At 40.9% G+C, this 20,737-nt stretch overlaps 1 protein-coding gene and 1 long non-coding RNA gene across 2 annotated transcripts; both read left to right on the top strand.

Annotated features, from left to right (window-relative positions):
- Positions 1 to 579: 579 nt before the first annotated feature.
- LOC117446628 (transcription factor HES-5-like) lies at positions 580 to 1,320 on the top strand. The gene is made up of 2 exons (XM_034082925.2): positions 580 to 690; positions 804 to 1,320. Exons 1-2 carry the CDS (start codon positions 580 to 582, stop codon positions 1,224 to 1,226), a joined length of 534 nt encoding a protein of 177 aa, XP_033938816.1. The 3' UTR covers positions 1,227 to 1,320.
- Positions 1,321 to 18,618: 17,298 nt separating this feature from the next.
- Positions 18,619 to 19,244, top strand: LOC117446639 (uncharacterized). Its single transcript, XR_004552169.1, has 3 exons — positions 18,619 to 18,749; positions 18,821 to 18,890; positions 19,105 to 19,244. It is a non-coding gene; the product is annotated as an uncharacterized lncRNA (long non-coding RNA).
- The last annotated feature ends 1,493 nt before the right edge of the window (positions 19,245 to 20,737 follow it).

Genomic DNA, 20,737 nt, shown 5'->3' with positions numbered 1-20,737 from the left:
GTTTCTGTAACAACCCACAGCAAGCATCTGTCAGAGGAGTCCCTTTGTGGATCATTGACCACACCATACAGGGAGTCAGTGTGGGAAACTGAGCTCAACTTGCTACTCAGGCTGACTACAAGGCACGTGTCAAAAGACCACATCTGGAATGTAGCCTGAATGGTTGTATTGAAGCTATCATAAATAATCATCAAAATACTTCCTTAAATGTTATTATTTGAGGTTTAGGTTAATAACATCCGATAAGAATAAAGATGCTTGGATTAACGTATTTCCTCACGTGTGATGAGATGATGAGCGCGTGTTAAGTCAAAGTCATTGATCCCAGCATCAGGCAGGTCTGCTCTCTACAGGGTTACCACTTTCCCAGATTCACACAGAGCTCTGTGAGTCTCTCCCCCCCCAGTCCCCCACCTGTTCCCCTGGGATCTAAACATTTTCCCTTGTGGTAATAAGAGCATTAAGTGTGCTGGACCCATTATTGTGTCATCAAACCCAGATTGGCTGAGATTGTGAGAAAGTGCAGTCAGACCTAGACCCACACATTCATATGGAGATGTGGGACTATAAATAGGAGGGATGAAGCCAGCAGAGATCAGATTCTCTCTACAGCACAGAGATCCAGACCTGGCACCTACAATCACTGCAGCAATGACCAACTCTCAGGAGCCTCACACTCTGACCCACAAGGTAAATTCAAGATTCAAGAAGATTTCAATATTGTCCTTCAATCGTTGTCTTTGTTCATGCTACCACTAAACTCCAGAATAAGATTATTAATGACTTTCTTTTTCTTTCTGCAGCTCAGAAAGCCTCTGGTGGAGAAGTTACGCAGAGAGCGAATCAACAGCAGCATTGAGCAGATCAAGTCTCTCCTGGGTCCAGAGTTCCTTAAACAGCAGCCAGACTCCAAGCTGGAGAAAGCAGACATCCTGGAGATGACAATTTGTGTCCTGAGACGACTGCAGCAGCAGAATCAAGCTGTGGACTCAGCAGCTGTCAACCAGGGCTACTCCAGGTGTGTCCAAGAGGTGACACACTTCCTGTCCAAAGAGCAGGGGAAGACTCAGTCCCAGAGAAGACTGCTGAACCACGTCAACAAGATGCAGTGTTCCTCTGATAAGAACCTGAGAGAGGCTGACTTCTCTCTGCTGAGCTCCACAGTCCAGACCAGCATCACCAAAGAGAAGAGTCCAGTCAACAGCGCCCCCTGGAGGCCGTGGTAGACCCCTACAGACTGGAGTTACTACCAGACAAACTGAGATGACCATATTGGTCAAAGGTTACTGGAAGTGAATTCTTCTGAATTCTTAAATACTAAGAACTCGTTCTTCTGTTTGTACAGACGGTTGGTGTTGTTGGTTTTCCTTATTAAGATTACATTTCCTGAGGAAATCAGAGCAACTATGTCTTTCATTTTAAGAAAGAGAACATCTTCTCGTGCATGTTGCATGAACCAAATCTGATTGCATCTGCAATTATAATACACTGTACTTTATGTATTGGCAGATTACAGCACTATTGTTACATTTGTAAACCTCAAATTATTATTGATAATTTTGATCAGAAACTTTAACGGTTCTTTTTATAAACATATGTAATAAGAGACTTTGTCTTTTTGAAGCGACAATGATTGTAATTTGTTTCAAAAAGTTTGAACTATCGTCACCATTTTCCTGTGTTACTTTTATTCATTTAATGTACGCCATGTGTTGAATATCAAGTTGATATTGTGTTATTTCCTGATTAATATTGATTATTTTGATTTGAAAACGTAACTGTCCTTTTCATGGAAATTATTCCATAATGGACTTTGACTCACTTCATGTGATTATTGAATAATGATCTGTTTTAAGATCAATATGTTTATCCTTTTAATTAAAAAGGTTTTATTTATGTAACAGTTTTACAAAGACAATGTAATTCTTACATGTTAAGAATCAATCGAAAGTATTGATTTTCAAGCATATTGTTACTTGTAAGGTCAGTTTTTACTACATTTTCTTTTGGTAACCAACCGTGGATAACTGGTCCCTCAAATGTAATTTTTTTTTCTTTTGTAAAGACGGTTGTTCCTCGACTCTCAGTGAGTACAGTGTCTTGTAGAAATCTACAAGTTTTTGTTGTGATGTATCATCACCTCTAGATAAAGCTTTCAAGCATGGCCATGCTTTCATGTTGTTCATTGTTGAATAAACAAACACTGCCAGTTAAAAGTGTTGCATTGTCTCATGTTCTTAACTTTCATCGTACAATAATTAATAGAGGTCCCTCTCCATCATCACTTCTACCTTTAATCGACAAACACTGACAGCTGAAAATGTTGTGTACTCTTCTTAATTTTCATTTTACTTTAATTGTTAGAGGTATACACCAACATTCCTTGAATTGAAAAATCCTGATACAATTCAGAACATACAGTTAATGGCTTATCAATAACATACCTGGTCAGTGTGAAACTAATATGGTTCAAATAAGAAATGAATGAATTAATTAAGAGGAAGTGCGTTCAATGACACCTTTGCCAACGTTCTTTTGGAAACATATTCAGTTTCAGGTGTTTTAATATAAAAAACACTAAAGTTAAACATGTCCCTCTATAAAGAGGTCAGACATTGTATCTGAAGTGATGCATAATGAGGCACACTTCTATTGTTCCTCCAGTGAAAGGACAGAGTGTGGGAAACCAGAGGAACCTCACTCACAGAGCCCTGTGGGACAATAGATATTTGCCCTGAAGGGACAGAGACTAAGATTTAAAAATAATTCTGTCAATGACACAATTAAAAAGGTAATCAAATCAAGATAAAATATTTCGGAAACATGGCGCTTTTTAAAAACTTTACTTCGATTTTAAACTGAGGTTGCTTACTAGCTATGTCGATATAAGATGAAGGGGAAAAAAAGATTACCTTTCAGCAAATTCAGATTCCCTAACTGAATTAGGTTGTTTCTCAGATGCAAAGCTGAAACAGAGTACAACAACACAAGTAACTTTATCCAGCCAACTTTTACAAAAAGAGAAAATATCTAATGTTAAAAATGTCTTTGCTGCAGCAAAATACATACGGATAGTATTTGCCTTACTTTAATGAATCTACTCAAGAGAAAGCTGTTTTTCTAAATTGTTGAAAATAATCAAACATCTCAAACTGATGAACACTCACTTTTCTGAAACTACTTTTGTGTGCTTCCCAGATGCCTGCTAAAAATGTAATAATTCAAGGGAAGCTAGAACACAATCTTATTTATGATATAGGTAACCAGATGAACAAATACAGTATCATTTTATCTTCCCAACATGATAATACTTACCTTCTCGTTTGATTCCAGTAAGGGGATGAACAATAATTAGGCAGATGGTTGCACATGGTTCCATCCCGTAAAAAATAGGGATGCATCGATTGCAAAATTGTCAGCAGATACCGATATCGATTTTTAGAATAATGGTTTGGCTGATACAGAGACAGCTGTTTTTATTTTTTTGTTGTTATTTATTTCCCTTTTGTGAAACTGAAACAAATCTTTATTGCAAACAAATATTAACTTTGTTCCAGCCGTTTGTTCAATACACTTTGAATGGGCATGAAATCAATGAAAAGTATTTTTGAAACCTACTTTTGATTTTGGCTCCAAAAACAATGAACATTTCTAATATTTTATTGTATTTTGCAAGAAAAAGGTCAAATTCTCAAAAGATTTGGCTGTTTTTTTAATTCACTTTTTTACAGTTCAACATGTTCTCAAGGAAGGAACTTCATGTGTTCTACTAATTATGTTTCTATACTTAATATTATACATTTGACTTTTCAAACCCTACAACTGTGATGACACTGAAAATGTAACTTTCTCAAATCTTTAATAAGATGTAGGCAGATATTGTTTTTCAACATGAAGCATTATACAATATTTGTCAGAAATATCTTTCTCTTAATTAAATGTTAAACTACTTATGTTGATGGATATTTCCATAGATGTCTTTGTATACCAAAACATGCCTGTTTTCTGCTAATTATAAGTGTGGGAAAATACCTCCCACTCCACCAGCAGCCAAGTCATTCTCCAAAGGGATTTGGCACACTTCAGGAAACAGCTGCTCTCCAGGAAACCTCCCATCCTCATGGGTAGAGCGAAGGGTTAATCAAATTGATTTTCATAAATGAAAAAATATATATATTCGATATTCAAAATGAACGACAGTGATTACAAACTGAAAATATAACAAGATCAATTATTTTTTGCTCAATTTATGATAGATTTTTTTTTTTTTTTTTAAACCTTCGCATTGGGCAAAGGCATATTTTTCCCTCCAGGTGGCTCTCAGTTTCTGTAACAACACACAGCAAGCATCTGTCAGAGGAGCAGGGCTCTCGACTAACTTTTTTCACCATCCTCCCGGAACCGTCCCGAAATACAATCTAAGCCATCCCGAAATTAATGTGGACCGTCCCGAATTTAAAATATTAGTTTTTCTACATTATCATTAGTTAAAATCATTCAAAGTTACCTTTAACATAAATACAACATACAAATCATTAGATGATAATTCATCAACCTTTTTATTTGAGTAAATCAGATAAACACATAAACAAATAATATATTTTAAAAACACAGACAAGAAAGTTACTCCTATCAAGTCCCATCCAATTAACAAAAATCCAACACTCTGTCCTGAAGACAGAACCCAGAGTAACCAGTAACCAGGATGACTGTAACACAGTCAGGAGACCTTGACATATTAATTAGTCTTGGAACTGGGGCCTTCTGGTCCCGCAGCCACTACTCCACCACTTGGTGACCGCTTTCTCTGCATTGAATTGCTGTGCAGGAGGGCCATAAACTGAGATGTGCAGGAGGAAGCTAAGCATCTCGTTAGACAAGCAAGACCTCCAGTCTGACTTAATTCTCTTCATGCTGGAGAATCCACGCTCGCAGCAAGATGAACTCATGGGGAGCACTTGTGTGATCTCCACTATGACCTTAATTTGCTTAAACTGGTCTTCCCTTCCAATAGCACCCATAAGTAGCCTCTGCCACAGCACCTGGGGTTCAATGTGCCTGTAGTGACGCTGTACGAGGACTTTCAGGTCAAGCCACTCTCTCTTAGCTGCCTCTCCAGAAGTAAAGTCCCCGCATTCTGCAAGGTTGGATTGGAAATGCTCCATGAATTCCATGAGCTCAGCATTGCCAAATGTCCCCAGTTCAGCTGTGTCTTCTGGCCAGTTAGACAGATCAAAGAGGGTGGAGGTTGCCTTCAGAATCCCTGTCTCCAGATTCCCAAAGCGTGCTGACGGAAACCTGCACAGGTCGTTAATGAGGGCGGAGCTTTAGTGAGTTGAAGGTGGAATTGTCCGTTTCCCTCCTGTTGAGCTGGACATTCTGCCAGGTGTTTCCAGGTCCAACCTCATCCAGTACCTTCTGAAGCCTTGGGCCTGGGTCTGTCTAGGTTTGTAATAAAAAGAAAAAACATTTTACTCATTGTAATCCATAAAATGAAAACGTTTTAAAGTATGTTATATTGTGACTATAATAATAAATATTTGAAATGTGTATAATATATGGAATATTTACTCATAACAGCAAAAAATACTTCCACAGTTTTTCAATAATATAATCACAAAGGACAAAATATCTTTACAGTTTTTCATATTTAGGGATTATATAAATACCAGTTTTACCAATTCCTATATATTCAATTGTTAATGTTCAACAATTAATCAAAACAAATGTTACTGACCTGCATGTCTACAAGTGACAATGTTGTCGTTTGTAGTCCATCAGAGACCATCTGCAAGGTCAGTCCATCCCTCTGAAACAGCAGGCTGAGCTGCTTCAGCTCCTGAAGAATGTCCAACACCAAGTGAATGAACATCACCATCTTGTACTGTGTCAGGGACCGATGAATGGCACGTGCTCTCCCTTTCATTAAGGCACTTGCCTCCCTGTCATTTGGATCACTAGCATGGTTCTCAAAGTGAACCAGGGTAACGTTGAAGTTTTTCACCAAACCTTCAAGGGCCCTGGACATAAGTGGAAGCCATCTTGTCCCATCAATGTTACCTGGTTTGACCACATTTATGCCCATAACTTTCCCAAGTGCATGGAGCTCACGGGAAGCTTTTGCAGAGTGGGAGTAGTGCTTGTAGACACCATTCAGTGTCTCCTTTAATTCAGCCAGCAGAGGCACTGATTTGATGCTGTCAAGCGCTGACAGCTCCAGTCTGTGAGCCACACACCAGATTGGTACAATTGAGGGACACATTTGTTTCAGCTTGGCTGCCACTCCATTGTGAATTCCCATCATCACAGATGCACCATCACAGCCGAAGCCAACCATCCGGGATTTCAAGTCTTGCTCAGTCAGGCCCACATTCCTCAAACCAACAAGTGTTGCGTCAAGGATGCCTTGGCTGTGGGCATGCTCCAATGAAACAATGTCCACAAATTGATTGACAGGTTTGCCATTTTCCACATGTGTCAAGTAGACCATCTCCTGATCTTTCACGGAGCGGTCAACACTGGAATCGGACATGACAGAGAAGAAGTGTGTGTTTTTTAGTTTCTCCACCAGGTCATCCTTCATAGATTGACCTATGGCCTGGACAAAGGTGCGACAGGCATTGTCGTTCTTGTAAGTGTCACCAAGGTGCAGACCATTTTTGTGATGCAAGTCAACTAGGCTTGGAAACATGGTGAAGGGGGCTTCTTCTTTTGCCACAAAGTAAGCTATATTAAATAGCTTTGTCGTCTTTTCTCTGACATCTTTTGTAGGACACAAGCCATGGGCTTGGGTTTACTTTCGCAGCCTGAGCGCCTTCGCAGTCAGAATGTGATGTCGTTTTGCTGTGTTCTTGGAGTGTTTTTATCCGGATTTTGCCACCACCCACACCAACGAAAAGGTTGTTCCCTTTCGCAAGACTGGGAAAAGTACGACAGCTTTTGCAGAACTTCATGCCTGTCTCTGCATCAAATTCAGCAAATGGGAAGGTTTTTTTCCACTCCGGCAACCATTTGCGTTTTCTTTTTGCCTCATATTTGTTTGAGCTCGAGGCATTTGAGGCAACCTGCAAATAGAAATGTAAAAGTTGAACAATAGAGTGTGCAGCCTACTATTATATATTATGCATACTCATGGATTTACAGAAAATACATGCTGTGTTTTTTTTTCTTTCATAAAAACATTTTTTTTAAATTATCATTGTGTGTGTGTGTGTGTGTGTGTGTGTGTGTGTGTGTGTGTTGCATGCATGTTGCAGCCGCGAGTGTGTAAACTGCCCCGCCCCCTCGCACACTACCCATCCCTAGTAAATGGGGAGAGGTGCAGCATATTGCTAAGGATGGATGCGATGGAGAGTTCTCATCTCAGCCTTATTACCCATAGGGGATGAAGAGGAGTAAGTAAATAAATAAGTGGTTAAAGTTAGTAACATGATCTGAGCTGTTTTGACTCCTCATAGTTAAGGTAACGTTATCGTCATCTCCAGTGGCGGCCGGCCCATAGGGGCGCTAGGGGCGCCGCCCCACCTCTTCCCACATACAAAAAAAAAAAATGTAATTAAAAAAAATATATAAAAAAAAATATATATTTTATATTTTTCTTTTTAATGAACAAGGTAAATATAATACAATTGGTATCACTAAAATGTATAATCTACAATAAAATCTCGTTTAAAATTGTGTTACGATGTCTAAAGTTACTGATAAATCACATGTTTCCTGCCTGGCCTTGCCCATTAGTTTATCATTACCGGGCGGAGCCCCCGAGCCAAACAGCAGCAACCAGCACGTTGCAAAAGTCTCAATAGTAAACTGTGCCGCCGAAACATAATTTCAGCCAATCAGTGCCGGTTCTGCTGTGCGTTTTCTCGATGTAACGGTAAAAAATTGCTGAATTCCTCCACGGGATGCCATTGTCTTTCATTGTATATCACTCAACCCGTGAAATACACACACTTAGCTAGACCCGCGAATTCGCGGGACAGGAATTCGCGGGTCTAGCTACATTCTGAGTGTGTTTGAGCTCGAGGCATCACAGCCAGCTGTGCGGGTGGCTGATAGCCAGCAGCAGCACATCTTTAGCTACGTACTGTGTGTGTGTGTGTGTGTGTGTGTGTGTGTGTGTGTGTGTGTGTGTGTCAGAGATGGGGACTCGAGTCTGCGACTCGGACTCGAGTCGCACTTAAGTCGCACACACAGAGACTCCAGACTTGACTTGGACTCGTGACCAAAAGACTTCAGACTCGACTTGGACTCGTGTGTTGGGACTCGTGAACAATCATTGTGTTTTCTATTGTTGGCGTATTAAAGGTGGGGTAGGTACATTTGAGAGAAACCGGCTCGAGATCGCTAGAATTTGAAAATACACAACCGGAGATAATCTGCTCGAGGCTGCTACTTCCTTATAGAGCCCGCCTCCTCCAACACACACGAACGCGCACATGACCAATGAGGGCACGAGATACATTTGTGCCCAGATGGAAGGCTGACAGGCAGGTAGGCCATCCAGTTACTTGAGCCGGGCTCGAATTTCATCAGGCACTTGAAAACTCACCCGGAGAGGTCCGTCAGTCACATTAACGCATATGGACGGTTAGCAAACATGTTTAGCTCAGCATCAGCTATGTAATGTTAACTTAGCTTGCTGCTAGCTTTGTAACTGAATATTTGAAAAGATTAGTGAATTGCTTGTCACACTTGTTTGAGTTGAGTGGCGTTGACATCCAACTCTTGACATGACATAAAAAAGGTCGGTAACGTTAATCATATTGCATTGCAATAGCCTGTTTAAAGTGATCATATAACAAACAACTAATCAGTACTGATACTGTATGCTAATAAATATAGGAGTGATAATAACAGTAAATGCTTTGAATTTCTTAGATATAGCTGTGCAGTATTCTTAACAGACTGGATAGCAGCAGACAATAGAAGGCTTAGTACAACCAGAAGAGACATGAGACTTTTATTTGTTTAGAGACTTGAGACTTGACTTGGACTCGTGACCAAAGACTTGAGACTTGATCAAGTCTCACCCCACAAAGACTTGAGACTTGACTTGGACTTGTGACCAAAGACTTGAGACTTGATCAAGTCTCACCCCACAAAGACTTGAGACTTGACTTGGACTCGTGACCAAAGACTTGAGACTTGACTTGGACTTGCAAAAAAAGACTTATGAACATCTCTGGTGTGTGTGTGTGTGTGTGTGTGTGTGTGTGTGTATATTTAGCGGGTTGCTAAATGCTTTGTGCGTGTGTATCTATGTTGACAAGGAGGTTTAATTACTGTGTGCTACACAAAACGTGCAGTCGGTTTCATTTTCATCGCCGTTTGTAGTAGAGTTAGCAGGGTATTTTTTATTTGAACTCTCGTCCCAAATTCGTCCCAAATTTTTTTTTTATCCTCCCAAACACTATTTTTTTCGGCCCCGGGACTACGGGACGTCCTTAAGCTCGAGCCCTGCCTTAGTGTCTCTAATTGTGGCTACAACACAGTGATCACTCAGATCATTCACAAATACTCCCAAAGATAAGTATTTATAGGGAACATTAGTTCAAATGAGATCAATTAGGGAGGATTTATTAGGGGACTTAAAGAGCCTGTGACACGGTTTTCCCCCATCATCCAAACCCATCAATTTGAGTACATATTGTCCCCTTGAAAACCGTTACTGAACTGATTTTGGATATTTGTACTTTGATAACCATTAATCTGCCCTTCAATGTTGACAATTTTCTGGATCTTTTCGCGGATTCTTCAAGTCCCGCCAAATGATGGGTGACGTCATTGCGGGCACAGCGCTCCAGCTACACCGTCCAGGATCCCAGCACCTGCATGTAAACCTTTATATATATACAGTCAGATGTAAACGCACGACGGCGCACACAGCAGCAAGCTCAGACAGCGATGACAGGTTAATGTTGAACGTGTCTGAGAGCTCATATGAGGCTGAAGGATCGGTTTATGTTGTATCTGTTAGAAGTTTAGGAATGAGGTGCGTCAATATGGGCGATCATATGGTCATGTAGCCAGTGGTGGAATGGGACTAAAAATCATCCCGAGACTCTCGACCGGCCCACGTCGGTACCGCTAGTAAATTGTCAACGGGGGGAGTGGGGGATGTCATGGGCGGCGGGTGCTGTAGATAGTAAATGTAAATATGTAAATATTTGTGTCACTGCATCCTGGTAAAATACAAATATAATGTATAATGTCTGTGTCTTTGACATTAGCGCTACTAGCCACCTGTGCCCTGTATTACGAAGCCAGTTCAACAGACCCTGGATATGTTTGAGTAACAAACAAACTAACAACAACAAACTAACAAACGAGATCTCGCTAAGCGGTCCTACGACGCTGGTTATCAACTCGGTAAATCAAGCCAGGGTTTCTCTCTCCAGCTGAGAGCGCGTTCACGTCTAAGACACGAGTGGATCTGACTTTAATTACATTTGTCTCGAGTGTTTCGTCAACATAATGTGTTAAATAATACTTCTGCATACAGTCTGTGACACTGCGAGTGTTGCACGGCCAGATGAGGCTGGAGAAGCTGACTCAGATAAGGAAATATATGATATATTATGATATTATATGATCGATGATCTGATTGATGATGTGATATGAATGATAAGTGCGACACGTCGGCGTCTTCTCTGCATACGGCAGTTTAAACTGTATTTTCTTTATCCTGTAATATGACTTGAGAGATTTAAACTCCGCACACTGAGTTGATCTATTTTCTATAGACGCCGGAGGCGGGCAGCGTCAGGTAAAAGAAGTTATTTAGCCTTCCCAAACCTGAGCCTCACGCGCCGCCTATGGGGGATGTGCTAGTTACTTATCCGACCGGCCCACTTCGGTACCGGCCCATCGGGATTCGTCCCGATGGCCAGTCCGCCATTGCACCCAGCCCACGTAAACTGTCAACGGGGGGAGCCTCGCTGCGGGGAAACGGTGGACCTAGTGTCCCGATCGGAGTGGGAATAATAATAATAATCCGTGCATTTTATCCATTAATTTCCCCAACATTGTGGTAGAAAAAACACATGTTTAATCCATGTTGTTGGTGTACTACAACTACAAAAAGCATCGGTTTGTTTTCTCATCAGGAAATGCAGACCGGCTCAAACAAACGATTTTTAATCATCATCCTCAAGATCATTTAATGTATCATATGTTCGCCTAATTGACATGAAAGCACTAATAAATGTAGTTTCATCCACTTGAGTTTACAACCACAAAAATAATCGATTTGTTTTTATATCACATCCGACGGGAGGAAATTCAGCAGCTCTCACTCCCGATTTTTAATCCTAATGTAATCATCATCTTCACCACGATCATTTATGTTTATGTCGCCAAATTGACATGAAAGCACTGACAAATATCAATATACTGTAGTCAACTTCATTAAAACGTTATTAAGGTGCCTAATCTCAGTAATTCACCATTTCTACGCATGACAACACACTTTGTCCGTGTTTGGCTCTCGAAGCGTTCCCGCATTGACGTCACTTCCGGCTTCCCCCAAAACTTCAAAATGAGTCGAAGGAATTTCCCCGCGATGTTCGAAATTATTGATATTTAACGGAACGGTATCGCTTTTTCTTTTTTAAACTGACGGTTCGAGATTACTAGTAGCACAATATTTCATTGCACAACAGTTGTTGGGATGCTGTCACAGGCTCTTTAATGTTAGGGCGAGTAGGACTGTCAACAATCTGAGTAACATATAAAGAGATACAAAGGTTTTTTAAATCCTCTGACACTGCAGTTAACCAGTCCCAGTTAAAATCTCCAAGTAGCACTATTTCCTTGTAGTCTAGTTGTGATAAAAGATTTGCTAGCGAAGACAAGGAGTCCTTGACAGCTGAAGGGGGTCTGTAACAGCCCACCGCCATGACCGGTTGCCCCTTTGCCACTTCTATATTTAAGGCTAAACATTTGAATTGCTTACTGATAGATTTGGAAACTAATGTGGTTACACTGAACTTATTCTTAACATAAATGGCCACCACCTTTATTAGGCCGGTCGGTACGATACACATTATAACCATTTAAGGCAATGTCAGAGGATAAAATAGATTTATTTAGCCATGTTTCTGATAAAACAATGACGTCAGCGTCAGTCGAGCTCGCCCAAATGCGGACAAAATCTAGTTTGCCTAACAGACTGCGCACATTCAAGTGGATGAAACCCAACCCAGACCTAGCTTTAAAATCAGCAGGAGTAGCGATCTGACTACTACTACTACTGGGCGGACCAGGGTTAGGTTGTACATTTCCTGACAGTAATAACAACAAAAAATCCAGGCATCTTTTCCTCTTAAACGACACACATACATTGTCATCTACTTTAGAAACACCGGAAAAGTCTGCGAGAGTGTGATTTGAGCTTAAGAAGCAGTCCTGAAGAACCATCATCGCAGGCAAATAAAAAAGACAAACATATTTTGTCGAACTGATTGCCTGTGACAAGGTAACCGGTAATTGTTTGTGTAGCACTCCCGATCCTTTGCAGGGGATGCTCACCGAGGACGGCAGAACAGACATGAATCCAGTAGACTTCTCAGGATGACTAGAAATCTTCTCACCGTCCAAGACAGCCAAAAGGCACAGCAGAGCCACGATAGTGGCCATTTCCCCAGGCCAGCACAGCATCCACGATATTCCCTTCCCGTTATGAAGTGAAGCGGCGTCACTCACCGAGTCCGGGGTACTGGAGGTGGGAGGCCCGGAGATGCAGGGCTGAAGAAAGACAGCAGGCCTTTCCGGTGAATCCTTCAGATCCCAAAGCCAGATATATCCGGCGTGGAGGTGCTCCAGATCTCACCGCGATATCTCCACAGCAGCCCGGTGTGGCTGCGCATCGGTCTCACCGCGATGTCTCAGGGGTAGAAAACTCCACTGCACAGCAGCCCGGCGCTCCTTTCCCACCACGATGTCTCCAAGGTGGATAAACTCCTCCGCACAGCAGCTCAGCGTGGCGGCTCTCCTGAGCACAGAAACACCGGGAAGGCGAAAGCAGGCCCCGGCCCGAGCATGGAGGCGCTGCGGTCTCTCCGCGAATATCTCCGTGGTAAATGATCAACAGCACATCACAGCAGCACACGAGTAGTGTGTACAATAAAAGAAGACTAAAGAAAGTGTCCCTTTCCTTCCAAAAGGTTTACCACAGAGCCATCAACAAGAATCAACAGTGGGGAGAAATCCCTTCCTGGTACGGCACGCTCACGGCACGCTCACATTACACTCGTGTTACGGCCCGTCCACACAGCGGCGTGCGTTGAAGCTTCCAACACTTCTGCCCATTCACTTTGAATGGGGTGACGTCACTTTTAGCCAAACTGCATTTTGGGAAGCGACGTGGAGCGTTGCTGGTAGGGATGCACGATATTGTTTTTTTGAAACCGATACCGATAACTTCCTGCTTCTCAAGACCGATACCGATACCAATAACCGATAATAATATATATATATATTAAATGTACCTGTAGTTGTTGCACACCTGGTGGTACAAAAAAGACTAGTAGTGAGCAAATGACATGAGCATTACTACTATGAACAAAACAAAGCCAAGAACAATTTTGACTCTTCAAAGTGACCATATTTATTTTCCCAAATAAATATAATTGAGTCAATCATTCAATGTCAATGTCAATGTGTTTCCCTGAACAATGAGTGGTCCATATTAAGAAATGGAAACAACTATTACCTGGCATTACTCTGGCAAACTTCTTGCCTTTTTCAAAAGCCTCGTCGATGGGTAAAAGCCCCGGTGCCTTTGCAGCTGGCTTTGGATTCGCCGCTAGTTTAGCAGCGCAGGCGTCTTCGTACGCTTTTAACACACCATCGTAGCGATGGCGATGTTTCAGGTGACTAATCAGGTTGGAAGTATTATAGCTCGTTGCCTTTTTCCCTCCTCGTGGAACTTCTGCATTGCATTTGTTAATACAAATAGCAAGCGAACTATCTAACTCTGAAACTTTGAAATAGTCCCATACTACCGACGACATGTTTGTTTACTGTCCTGGCTTCACGGCCGCACACCATTTACGTCACAGCCAGGCATGAGTTAGGGAGCGCTGGATTTGTGAAAAACTCCCCTCTTCCTAAACCACTAATACCACAGTACTGGCAAAACGGGAGGAGCCGAGTGAAAAACAAGCGCCCCTCATCCCAATCCACCCACACCGCAGTATTTTTTTCTTTTTTTTTACCCAAAAAATATATTGTATATTATCGGGGCTATTAATACTTTTATCGGGTTTATCGGGATGACGTCATAATTCCTAATATCGGACCGATAATTATCGGGCCGATAATTATCGTGCACCACTAGTTGCTGGCGTTGCTCGCTTCAAAAGTCGAGCAATGTTCAACTTTTGACGCCTCGACGGAGCCAATCGAATCATATGCCAGTACAAGCTCTAGCCAATCAAACCGCGTGCTTGTGTGTCTGGGGCGGGAGATTCATGTGATTGGTTGTTGGTCGAGTGTCAGACACGCCCGCCGGCAAGCGTCAACGCACGCCGCTGTGTGGACGGGCCGTTACTCACCGAAACCTTGTAAAGCCGGTCCCGCATGCTGGCTCTTACGGAACCGACTAACTCCCCTTTTGTGTATGTACAGTTCTCAACATGGCCAGACTTGTAGTGATTTTCACCTCTTTTAACACTTTTCGATTCATTCTGAAAGAAAGAGGTGAAATGTGCTAACGTGACGGCCATCTTGGTGTTGGTGACGTATGCAAGACCAGAGATGTCGTTCATTGAGCGCTTCACACAAAGAAATGTGTTACTTCACAGTTTTACGACACTTTTTTTTTTACTTGCAAAATTCTCTTTTAAATTGACAAACATCATATGTGACCTGCTCTATCGAAATCAGTCACATTGACCCGAAGACACATTTTGAGTTGTATACACTGCTGGAAAGAGGAGACTCCTAGCTTTCTCATGATATCAGGATTGTTTTTGTACTCCAAATATTAAGCGAAATATGTCACATTATATAATGACTGTCACCGAGTCATCATTTTGAGAAAAAGGCCTTCAAAGTTTTCTCTTCTCTGGAATCCATCGATCTGATTGGTTATTATCGGAAGATATTTTCGTTTGGATTACTGGTCTGGGGGAGGATCGCGAGTGTGTGTGTGTATACGTGTGTGTGTTTGTGTAATTTTGCGTTTGTTTCCAGGGGAAAACCCTCACGAGAAACACCGGCTGTTGTTATGCCTGCTGTGACGTTAAATTACTCCGTTCTCTGCTTGTAATCATGCCGAAGCTTCAAAGTTGTATTTATCATCTGAATTTGCCGAAACAAGTTTAATATTCTGAAAGCCAAGACTTTGTTTAATTGAAATCAGATGAAAACAAACTGTAACGGACCCTGCCGTGTTATTTATGATGTTATTTATGACTCTACGCTTACATTCAGCCGGAGGGAGGGGAGGCTGCGCTGCGGAAGAGCAGATTGCCTGTCATCTTCCCTTTACAAGATTAAAGAATGTATTTATCGTGTGAGTTTGGAAATAAAAGTTTAATATTCTGAAAGCCAAGACTTTGTTTGTTTAAAATCAAACAAAACACCCAAACCCTGGAAAAATAGTTTTTTACGCAAATCCACGTTTATTTTGAAATGAGCCGTTGCGACTTCCGACTGATTTCGATAGAGCGGGTCACATATGTGTAATTTGTTGCACAATTCAAACGGGATCGAAAGATAATCTTTCTCTCCCCATTGACTTCAATACATCATTTTTCCGAAATAAGGTCCCATGCAGCTCCCCCGGAAGGGGAGGGACTTTGCCACTCTATTATACATCCATGAAATTAAGCCGCTGACCTCACTTCTTCTTCTGCTTTGGGTTTACTGGCAGGCCGCAAACAACTTCACGGCGTATACTGCCACCCGAAGTCCCGGGCCGGAAGTCCCCGGAGTTGGGGACTGGCTTCAGTAGAAGCTGCTGGGACTCCCAACAGCTTCTAAGGATAGAGGGTGTCGTTTTTCTCATACTGATATTCTGAACAATCTGTGCTGTTGTATTTGCTGTAAAGTGTCTCTACTGTAGGCTATTTTTATTATATGTACAGCACTTTGGCTCGACCAAAAATCGTTTAGAAATGTGCTATATAAATAAAACTTGATTTGATTTGATTCTACTGAAGCCTTCCGAGTAAATCGCCAGAACGCCGACACCTCCTCATCTCCACCGCTCCCATGTTTTTTTTTGTGTTGCCATAAGTTAGTCTCTCTCCGTTGGTGCGCTGGGCTAATGCTAATGATAATAATGCTAATGCCAGCAAATACAATGGCAGCTTCACAAAAACTTTTCCGAGTTTTACGGGCTGTGGTTTGCAATTCGTCCAGCCAATCAGAAATTGGAACCTTTTTCTCCCCAGGAAAGTACCACCTCTCTAGCAGGGACTGAAAAGGGGTGAAAAGGTTCGCAAAAAAAAGTTCTAGTTCCAGATCTTTTTGGTGTGAACGCAAAATCCGAGATACTATCTGAACTATTCCTGGGAAAAGTACTCCGGTGTGAAAGCCCCTCCTAATGAAAACTTGAGTATAAATGAGTCAGAAGAGTTCTCTATAACCATACCACCATTGTAAAGGGAAGCATTGTCTAACCTTAAAGCACAATCCATCAATAACCACTTTTCAATAGATGTTGATAGGGTTGGTTACTGTTCTCAAATGTTGTAATAACAATATAACATAACAATAACTTCATTTAGAGTTGCCTGTTGAGCTAAGCTGCATGTCTTTAAGCTTTGGGAGGAAGACAGAGCACTTTGAGAAAACTCACACAGGTACAATAAGGAGGACATACAACTCACCCCATAATAGACCCTGCAGGTTCAAACCTGGAATCCTCTTGCTATTTGCCACAGTGCTAACTACTGCACCATTATGATGTGGCTTAATTTACTGTACCAATTTACTGTAAATCTATATGCACTACATTTTAAAGTGGTTTTATCCAGATTTGTATGATGTTAAGTCATGTATTTGCATTAAGTCAAGTGATCAAATCAAGTGATAAATGAAATTACAGAACATTATTGAGGGGCAAAACTTGGTATACCTGTGGAGTTTGGTTGTCTTTATAGTTTAAATTAATTAATTCCCACTTTAAAAAGGTCAGATATTGCATCTAATGTGATGCATAATGAGGCACACTTCTTTTGTTCCTCCAGTGAAAGGACAGAGTGTGGGAAACCAGAGGAACCTCACTCACAGAGCCCTGTGGGACAAAAGATCCAGACCTTTGCCCTGAAGGCACAGATTAAAGACAAGCTGGATTCCAGAAATGCTAAATTCCTAATAATTTTTTACATCAAAGATTACATTTTTTAAAGGTTTCTTACAATTATAACAATTGGCAACTTTCTGCTAGTTAGGTTTGCAAAGATAGATTGTTTTGAGGAATTTAAGACAATTATTTGTCTTGTCTCAGGATTACAATCTTATGATACTTTGCGACGGATTAAAAGTCACTAGAAAAAATAACACTGTTAAGTTTTGATACCACAAAAGTATTAAACATTAGCTGTTGACCTCAGTGTATTTTTTTTTATGTTACCAACACAGGATTTTCACATTTTAAATTACATCCAGTATGAGATTTACAATTTAGCCATTTTTGAGATCATATACACTGAACAAAAATATAAACGCAACACTTTTGTTTTTGCTCCCATTTTTCATGAGATGAACTCAAAGATCTAAAACATTATGGCCACAATAAAAGGCCACTCTGAAACGTGCAGTTTTGCTTTATTGGGGGGGTCCGAAAACCAGTCAGTATCTGGTGTGAGGGGTAGGGTTAGGGACTGGTTTTCGGACCCCCCCCAATAAAGCAAAAATGCACGTTTTAGAGTGGCCTTTTATTGTGGCCATTCTAAGGCACACCTGTGCAATAATCATGCTGTCTAATCAGCATCTTGATATGCCACACCTGTGAGGTGGGATGGATTATCTCGGCAAAGGAGAAGTGCTCACTATCACAGATTTGTTCAGATTTGTGAACAATATTTGAGAGAAATGGTTATTTTGTGTTTATAGAAAATGTTTTAGATCTTTGAGTTCATCTCATGAAAAATGGGTGCAAAAACAAAAGTGTTGCGTTTATATTTTTGTTCAGTGTATATTTGAACAAATTATTGTATTTGAGTTGTAGAATCTAAAGGAAAATAAATAAAGTTAAAATGGAACAATTTAATAATCAAATGGTTGATCAAAATGTCTATTTGGACTTACAGCTTAAAGGTCCCATGGCATGGTCCTTTCTACTGATCATAATACCATTGTTGAGGGATATTACTAATAGAAAAATACTGTGCAATTTTCCAAACTCAGATTGGTTTCTCATACATTATCTCTGTATAGTATGAGTTTTCACTCCCTGTGCTAAACGGCTCGATGGAGATCCTGCCCCCACCCTCCTGTGCGTCCATTGTGCTCCGATTGGTCAGCTCTGCCACTCTGTTCTGATTAGTCAACCACCAGAGAGGCTCTGCCCCTGTTGACATCTGCCGTAAAGTGGTTTAGCGGGTACTTAGCAACATAGCAATACTAGATTTGAGAATCAATAGATAGAGTTATATAGATAAATAGATAGCTTACATATAGCATACAATGGCGTATGGAGCATACAATTTCGAACCTCCGTTCGATCCTAGAATAGACCAAATCGCGAGTCTTGCCTCGCCGTTCACTAGAGCAGACCAAACAGTGTCATTGTGGTACGTTTTTATCTAGTATATGTCTTACATTTAAGATGTCATCAAATGTACCTACAACTGTTGTTATTTAGGTGCCGTTGTGGAAACTGCGCTTTGATGGCAAGTGACGGAGAAAACGTGTGCTGCAATAGCATAAGAAAGGTAGCCTAGCTTAGTTACATTATGTCGGCAGCTAGCTGAAAACACCAACAGTAGCACACATATACCAAGATATACAGCATACATATTTTTCAAGTCAATAGACTATTATATGCACTTTTATTACTTCCTTAGTAATTGAATGTTTATTTTGTAAACCTTTCCCATAGTTGGTTTAATTGCTAAACGTGTTTTGTAACACATCTTACCTTCATAGGTTGTAACACGCATGCTGCAAGTTCCAGAACCCATCAACTGCATGGTTGACCACCCAGGACTAGAGCCTAACGGCTTGAACCCATACACCCCACAGAATCTCCACAATATTTATAAATAGTTTCGGACCTTTGACAAATACAACGGAAAAAGAGTAAGTTATTGTTACCTGTAATAAACTACTACCGTTTGATGAAAAATCAAATCATGGTTTGCTATATATGAATGATATGTTATAGGAGCAAATAATTCAGGAAAGAAAGGCTACTAAGTATTTCCATCAAACTTTATTTTTACAAATGTACAAAATGTGTGAATGTATATTTATATACTGTACATCATGGGTCGGCAACAGGCGGCCCGCGGGCCAAAAATAAAATATTGTTTTGAGATTTTTTTTAATTATTTTTTTTACAACATAGGACCGAGAGTCGTACATCAGGGTTTCTGTTAGCCGATAATTACCGGTTTTTATCTGGTAAAATTCATTAAAAACTGGTAAATTCAAAACCTGTTGGTCAAAATGTCTAATTAGGGATGCTCCGATCGATCGGCCGCCGGTCATTATCGGCCGATATTCACTCTTAATAGTTTGAACGGGCCTCTCTATAAAGGCCGATCAGGAGAGCTGGATATGATCGATATGGACATAAACGCGAGAGAAGTATAACCGGACCCGAGAGAGATCAGATCAGCTGCTGCATAATCACCTGAAGCCCCGCCCACTGTTGAGCACGCTGCATGAGAAACTGACGGGCTATCAGGAGAGAGAGGGAGAGGGGAAAAGAGAGGATCCGTTTCTCCTGTGTTATTATCCAAAGTTAATGTAAACGTTTGAATAATGTACTTCATCTACTACAAGTAGTTTGTTTGAATGTAATAATTGTATGTTGTTTGTGGAATAATTTATTGAAAAATGAATCTGAACTTTTCGATCTGTAACGATTATAAACTGAAGCAATATAAAAATTACCGGTAGGGGAGAGTGGGGTAATTTGTGCCAAGGGGCAATTAGTGCCACCCCTGTTATCTAGAAAACCATAGAAGAAGTTGGTCATGTGACCACATATTTTTGAAGAGGCATCCATTTCAATCATCCTGCAAAGACGGGAGACACATGGCTTGAGAAGTAAGCACATTTAAGTTCAAAAAACAATTTTTTGCCCTCCAAAGTAAAATTTCTATGATCAAGGTTTTTTGATTGCTGTGTTTGAACAATTTAGACAACTTTGAAAACAGTTCACACATGTTTTAGTGCTTTAGTAAGCTACACCATGAGTCTATACAGTTAGCATGATGCTTGCTCAAAACAGCTGGGGGATGCATTTTTTTCAAAATGGTGGGCATGGGGTGATTTGTGCCAAAGGGCCTGGGTTAAGTTGTGCCAGTGGCACAACTTACCCCAACTTATGATTATTTACTATATATTACTTTATTGTATTTTATTGTTATTGTACATTGTATTTTTACATTTGATCACTAAAACTATGTGACATTCTTAATTTTAGACCAAAATCCATCATGCCACGCAAATACAAAAGGAAGACAGACAGGGTTTCAACTCCTCTTGAGGAGTTGGAAAGAGCAGTGAAAGAGGTGCAACAGGGGAAGACCATACATCAGGTTGGAAAGGA

Source organism: Pseudochaenichthys georgianus, chromosome 5 (assembly GCF_902827115.2).
Source record: "Pseudochaenichthys georgianus chromosome 5, fPseGeo1.2, whole genome shotgun sequence".
Lineage (NCBI taxonomy): Eukaryota > Metazoa > Chordata > Actinopteri > Perciformes > Channichthyidae > Pseudochaenichthys > Pseudochaenichthys georgianus.
Note: the sequence above shows the minus strand (reverse complement) of the source record. Positions and strands in the feature narration are given on the sequence as shown.